The sequence below is a fragment of the Acipenser ruthenus genome, chromosome 28, assembly GCF_902713425.1.
Source record: "Acipenser ruthenus chromosome 28, fAciRut3.2 maternal haplotype, whole genome shotgun sequence".
In the NCBI taxonomy this organism is placed as follows: domain Eukaryota; kingdom Metazoa; phylum Chordata; class Actinopteri; order Acipenseriformes; family Acipenseridae; genus Acipenser; species Acipenser ruthenus.
In genome coordinates, this window is record NC_081216.1 from 2,524,776 (window position 1) to 2,532,275 (window position 7,500).

At 36.5% G+C, this 7,500-nt stretch overlaps 2 protein-coding genes across 4 annotated transcripts in view; both read right to left on the bottom strand.

Moving 5' to 3' along the window:
• LOC117434840 (homeobox protein Hox-B3a-like) overlaps positions 1-7,500 on the bottom strand; it is a 62,955-nt gene that overhangs the window by 26,528 nt on the left and 28,927 nt on the right. For 2 of the 3 annotated variants that reach the window (XM_034906783.2, XM_059003254.1), the window contains exon 2: positions 1,134-1,334. The gene's annotated coding sequence lies outside the window, so the exon portion shown is untranslated. Of the gene's footprint in view, positions 1-1,133; positions 2,039-7,500 lie in introns of those variants that run through there. The other variant, XM_059003253.1, reaches the window with a different exon arrangement.
• Positions 3,813-7,017, bottom strand: LOC117434844 (homeobox protein Hox-B4a-like). The gene is made up of 2 exons (XM_034057516.3): positions 5,760-7,017; positions 3,813-4,871 (listed from the first exon to the last, which is right to left on the bottom strand). Exons 1-2 carry the CDS (start codon positions 6,163-6,165, stop codon positions 4,555-4,557), a joined length of 723 nt encoding a protein of 240 aa, XP_033913407.1. The 5' UTR covers positions 6,166-7,017; the 3' UTR covers positions 3,813-4,554.

Genomic DNA, 7,500 nt, shown 5'->3' on the forward strand with positions numbered 1-7,500 from the left:
TTCAGCAGCCCGCTGTCCACTCCGTGCATCGATTTGTGCCACTGCTATGCCATATATTTTACCCCACCAGCAAACCACTGCAAAAAACAACTCGTGTAATTCAGTAAGCTTTGCAAACCAGAAAACAATTGATCGATCGGATTTTTCTTTTTCTGTGGGGTTGTTTTAAGGAAAAATGCTTTTTGATAGAAGGTCAGCGATTAGGCATTTAGGTTGATTTTGGTTGTAAATCGTTACTGCATTAAACATGAGAAAATGTATAGATAGTATACAGTGAGTTTTCAGTTCATCAATTATTTTCTTCTTCATTATATATATATATATATATATATATATATATATATATATATATATATATATATATATATATATATATATATATATATACACACTATGTAGTAAACACATTCATAGATTTAAATAGAATTAAGTGAGTATAGTTGCCATGACAGCAAAAGCCTAGAAGTACCTCCATTGTTTGTTTTCAAACACACTTTCCCTTAACAGAGGTATGTTAAACATACCGGAACGTTGAGACAGTGGATCGTTAGAGCAAAAACGTATATATACACATACACATATACATATTCCTTTTTCTTTTTTTTTTTTTGCATGATGTAAACGTTCTCAATTTGCACACATACATTGTCCTTTGCATACAAAACCAGAACCTTGCTCTCAAACAGCCTTGCACTTTAATATATATATATATATATATAAGAAAGAACATCTGGTTGTTTTATAAGCACGCGGTGGCGTTCTGTAAGGCATGCGTTCTGTAATGCAAATTGACCATCTGTATTGGAAATATTTTTCATGTTCTATTCCAATCTGCTCCCGTATATTAATATCTAATTCCAACAGGTACAAAAAAACAACAACACTAACACTTTACAGCATGCAATCCGCGATTTGCCACATCCCCCCACCCCCCACCCTTACCCCTACCCCTACCCCTACCCCACACCTTTTTTTCACTTTTTAAGATACACAACAGCCAAGCTACGAAAACTAATTTCAATGGAGCCACCATAAAAAATGCCATACGTTCACCAAATGTGTTTACGAGACCGGCTGTGTGAAACCAGGGGTAATAAAACCATAAAACTCCAATCAAATCAACAAAGCCTTACCTTTTGCGCTTCCATGATCTCTCCTCCTCCTCCAAAGTCTTCTCCTGGAAATATTTTCATTTTGAGGTCGATTCTTGAGAAGACAAAAAAAGTGTAGAAAAAAGTTTTCTTCTGCAGGTTTTTTTGTCGTTGGAAAAAAAAATCTTGAAGCGTCTTGTAAGACTTTTTAACTCCCACCAACAGACGGTCTATCCAGATTTGCTGTAGGATAACAAAGGGAAAGAAGTATTTAAAGAAAAGGCGTTGATTAATGATTTTCTGTATAATTCTCACATTTTTCTTGGCTCTGTCTACAAATAATGGCTGTGAACTCTAGGCTCCATTGAAACCTATTCCATTCTATTCATACGTTAGAGGCAAAAAAAAACCCCTTTGATTTAGGCGACAGAATAGCATTCCAAGGTGCATATTGTATTAAGAGCCGCACACAAATTCATTTATTTCAGATGCTGTGTTTTTGTATAACCCCTTTTGTGCGTTGTTTGTCTGTGTCAGTTTGTGTGTATGTGTTTATGTGTGTGTGTGCGCGCGCGTGTGTGTGTGTGTCTATACAGAAATACAGCTATAGCCACACACACAAACATTTTAGGCAATTTTATGTTGGCATAAAAAACACAACAGTAAATATATGTGCAATGGGGAAAGAGCAGTGCCAACAATGAAAGAACTTAGAACTTCAAATAAAAAATATAATGACAGTATTGGCTTTTAATTCTGCATGAAAACTAATGGCAGATTTCTCTTCGGATACATTTACTTATCCTGTGTGTGCATACATATCTATTTATACAAGCAGAATAATAAATGTATATGAATGGCAATTTACATCATGCCCTTATTCTGTAATGCAACACTGAAACCCAGTGCAGCTTATTCACAGTTTTTGCAAAGAACACTGAATACAATAGGCATATTCCATATGCTTACAGATATATATATATATATATATATATATATATATATATATATATATATATATATATATATATATATATATATATATATATATATATATATAAGCATTGCACAAAATCTCTTTGCACATCACCCCCGTGCATTAGCCATCAATACAATTCATTTGTGGTTGATTCATCTGCTTGGAATATGATATGATCCGAATATGTTTCTAAAAGTGGTATAAAAAAAGAACAGTTAATACTAGCTGGTTTTATTTATTTATTTATTTATTTATTTATTTATTTATTTATTTATTTAGTGATATCAACGACCTTAGCCTAATGGGAAAATCTTATTGTGGCGTGTCATCCTGTGAGCAATTTAGGGCAGTATTTTTTTTTTTTTTTTGTTTAAGCTTATAAACTGCAAATAGAATGTTATTTTCTCCGGCGCAGTATTTTCGATACTTGTTCTAAGAAAGAAAATGAAAATTAATACAAGAGCAGCGGCACACAAAAGAACCCATTTGTCTTGTTGATTATCTATTTGCTTGTCAGAGTTTGAGCTATTGCATCGGCCCGTTCCTTTGTAATATAAAAAATACACACCAAACCTGCAAACACCGAGAAACATCTGTGCAAAAAATTACACTCATTAACGCATTACATGGCTTTGAGCAAGAAAACTATTAAAGTAGGGAAATTGGGGACCCCTATCACAATACCTGCAGAGCAGGATAAAGAGTCGGGGACCGTTATGCAAAGGAAAGGGTAAAGGACCGGGATTATGGTTTGAAACAAGATTACCAGACCTAATGTAGCAGTATTACTCTTGCCCAAAACATATAAATCATCATATAGAAACCCAGCGGTATTCAAGATAGATGCGTCCTCACAGCAAACGAATTTTGAAAGAAAATGAAAAAAAAAGCCAATAAAAGCAAATGCTATAGGTTTAATACAGTTGCTTTGATAGAACCACCAGATTTCAATCGTGGTTTCGATGATTAAGATTTTGCTGGAAAAAATAAAGACACGTGTAAAGCGTCGTGTTTTTTTCTTCTTAGATTTTTATGGTTTTTTTTTTAATTTTTATTTATTTCTATTACTATGTACAAATATTAAGATAGGTAGTACACGGAGAACAACAGCAACAGAAAATAATAACGATCTACTAACCAACAAACAAACAAAAAAGCATTTTCTTTGTGGCTTAGGTGTGACAATAGGATTGACGGCCTTTGGAATGTAGAGGAAAATAATGCAGATGTACTCGAGCTCACTTAAGGGTGAGTGCGTGTGCAAAAGAGTGAGTGAGAGAGAGAGAGAGAGAGAGAGAGAGAGAGAGAGAGAGAGAGAGAGAGAGAGAGAGAGAGTCCTATATACGCACCTGTGTTCAGTCATACAATCATGGGTTTATAAAACTTAAATAACGTACAATATTATACCCTTAGATCAGTTACTGGATTTCGCAATGTAAAAAAAAAGGTGTAATTCTGCACGATCATTGAAAGCATTGAAAGACATTTCTGAGAGAGCACAAAATAAATCACAAATGAGGTAATTCATAACTGGAAGCAGCACTCGCTTCAGCAACAACAATAACAATATACCAAAATAAAATCTATTTGACACGAGGATGCAGTTCTCTGTAAGCCTTTTGGTGTATTCAGTTCACACTAGTCTCTAAAAACAAATGAAATCTTCATATTATGCATATTTTGGGTCAAAGATTGTTATATATATATATATATATATATATATATATATATATATATGACAATTTTAATACGTGTCTCTAATGAACGACCTACATATAACACCTAGATTCAAAAGAAAGTCTTGCATGAGACTATATAACATATACTCCTAGATTCTTCTTCTTCTTCTTCTCCTCCTTCTTCTTCTTCTTCTTCTTCTTCTTCTTCTTCTTCCAAAGCTACCACGGCTGCTCCCTGTTTTTCTCTATAGTTGGTGTTTTCTCTTCTTCTTTTTGTTAGTTTTAATAGCAGCACCACTGGTGGTGGAAGTATTAAAGTACGAAAATAAGAAAAATCCGGTTCTCCTTGACAAAACGGTGCCTCATTCATTAAAGTGAACGTCGGTTGTCGGGCTAATAGTAGGCATAAGGTTCATCCTTTGTAAAGCAGAGTAAACATGACAAATGGTCCTCTGTTTGGCATGATTAAAGATGAAACACAGATCCATCTTCGCCAAAACTGAAGACGGCTATCTGCATCCTTCTTTTTTAATGGAGGGGGGAGAAGAGACAGGGGAGCTATGGAGAGAGAACACACACACACACTTAAAAACACAGCTCCGTGCTTTTGTATAACAGACCCCCCCACCCCACCTCACCCCACTCCACTCCACTCCAACTCCTCCGTTTTTGTATTATTATTTATATAAATAAAGAATCATTTATTTTTTCCACTTTTTTAAAGTTTTGTTCCTTCCATGAACGAGAACTTGTATCGCCATTTAGTGCCCCCTTCCTTTTGTTTGCGGTGCAGCCCGTTTTGGGGTTATAGGCTGGACAGAGGTCCATTGGTGCGGTTCTGGGTGCTTCCTTGGCTCCCGGCTGAGTTTGTGTTGGACGGGTTGGTGCCGGACCTGATTTTGGTGTTGGGGAGCTTGTGGTCTTTTTTCCATTTCATTCTCCGGTTCTGAAACCAAATTTTGATCTGACGCTCGGAGAGGCATAGCGTGTGCGCGATCTCCACTCTGCGCCTCCGGGTCAGGTACCGATTGTAGTGAAACTCCTTCTCCAGCTCCAGAACCTGTTGTCTGGTGTATGCGGTCCGTGAGCGTTTGGGTTCGCCCCCTGTGTAGTTTGGGTTCACTACATGGGGGCAGAAAATAAATAAATAAATGAATTAATATATACATAAATACATACATAAATAACATTGTATTGTATAAAAGGTATGCATGCATCTTAAACGTAAAACAAAACCAAACAAACAAAAATACAGGGTTGATGACAAGAACGTATTAGACGTGAGTCGTGTGGAAGGGATTGGCTTTTGGAATAGCTGGTTAGTGCACGCTAAATAACACTTGTGTTTGTTTAAATAATAATAATAATAATAATAATAATAATAATAATAATAATAATAATAATAATAATAATAATAATAATAAATCTTAATTTGTCTGCCACAATAACAAAACGTTTAAAAAGTAACAAAGGTTTTGATTTTGCAGTATACGCAGAATACGTGTGTAGCAGCGTGTGTGTGTGTGTGTGTGTGTGTGTGTGTGTGTGTGCGTGCGTGTGTGTGTGTGTGTGTGCGTGTGTGTGTGTGTTTTCACACTTCTCACCTCTAAATCCATAAACTTTCCCCCGCACAAGAGAGAACTGACAGAAGAAGGTACCAGTTTATACATCCCGCCACTTATATACAAATTACAGAAACATGAAGCTTAACATACGGGCTACACAAGCAGTCATAAAAAATAATAATAATAATTAAATAAAATGCTGCCTTCCTTCAAAGAAATTAGAGGAAGGTTGTACAGACTTCAAAGGCTTTTTCTCCAAGAAGTGCAATAAAAATTTATGGAGGATGTAATTATATTGCCCTGCAAACAGCCGATCGTAAATCTTAAGAAAAAGGGCGATTTTTACAACGGGTGTAAGAGATCTAACACCGAACACTTAGCCCTCTCTCCTCTGCTTAGAATAAACGCGATAAAAGCGTGGGTAAGAAGTTACATTTGCACTTACCGATGTTGACATGCACTTTTTTCATCCACGGGTAAACTACGGGCTCCTTGCAAGAACTGGTGGGAGAAAAAGTGATTTGGTTCGCAGAGTTTTGGCTGCAGTTGGGTGGAGGGCTTGGGGTGACCGACTCACAGTGGTTCGGTTCAGGTAGCGGCTGGACGTGACCCCTAGGGGAAGAGAGGACTACGGCCGGCTGCCCGGGACCCTGGCAGGAGGAGTAGGGTTGATCTGTGCAAGCTGACCGCTGGTGGAACATCGCCTCATGTTGCAGAGCCGCGTCTCGGCTCTGGCCGCTGTAGTACTCCGGAGAGTGGCTCGGTAGGTAATCATTCTGTGAATACTCCTCACACGGTGGAAACTTGGGGTCCACATAGTTCGGGTTGATCAAAAAGGAACTCATGGCCATTAATTTCTTTGAATTGCACACACACACACACAAATATACTAAAATTGATTTCTAACCCTTTACTCGTTTTCCTGTTTTGTAAAACCCTCCTACTTTCTGTCAAGTGAACAAAGTTAAGAAGCCACGTGACACCGGTAGCCAATAGCGAGGGTCCTTTATGATTCCCGGATAAGGAAACAGGACGAGGCACGGCATACCCCAAACATCATATTTATGCTGTTTTTTTTTAATTATTATTTTACATATCGCAAATAGTGTTCGCTGGCACACGCGTCTTCAGATTTTCAAGATCACTGTAACAAAATAATACCTCACTCTTACACTATACGAGAACAAACAGCAAAACCCTTTTACAGCGTGGGTGTCGGTCCACCGCCTCTCCCTCAATGTTTCAACGAAACGTGAGGTGTTGCTTATCAGATATACCAGTCCCAGATTTTAATTTGGATAATTTGTTCACGAAAATACATACAAAGCTGGGGTCAGTGCAGTATAGAGTCCTTTAATTGCAGTAACTAATCCCGGTGATAGAATGGTCCAGAGAACGCTAGGCACAGCCAAAGCTTGTCAGAGATAAATCAGTGTTGGTTCTGGATCGATAGAAAATTCATCAACTAATTCGGGATACCGAGCCTCTTAAATCACAGTTAGACTTGAATTTAAACCGACTGTTTCCAGGCAAACGGCAGAGTCGTTTTTATTTTTTTATTTCTTTATTTATTTTTCATGTAAAGAATGTGCTAATCGCAAGGTACGATTTACAAAACCTGCATAAAAGTGACAGTACTATCAATTAACACAATGCAGATATCTATTTTATGTGTTTGTTGATTTACTTGTTTTGGGCACCGTTGTCATCTAAGTTTCGTTTGGGGCACAGATTAATTAAATCAAAGTTGCACAACCATTCCCAATTACAAGCTCCGCTCACGTCCCCTATACATTATTTTGTGTGTGTGTGTGTGTGTGTGTGTGTGTGTGTGTGTGTGTGTGTGTGTGTATATATATATATATATATATATATATATATATATATATATATATATATATATATATATATATATATGTGTATATGTATGTATGTATGGGGCATCAGTGATATAATGTGTGGGTTTGCGAGGTTTTGCTGCAATACATAGTTAAGTCGAAATAAAGTCTTCTTAATAAATTTAATTTAATTTATTGATATAGACAGTATATATTCATACATATTTTAGATATTGAATATTTATTAAAGGTGTTCATTTAATTTTGTATAGTCGGGAAGAAAGAAAAATGTACTACTACTACTACTAATAATAATAATAATAATAATAATAATAATAATAATAATAA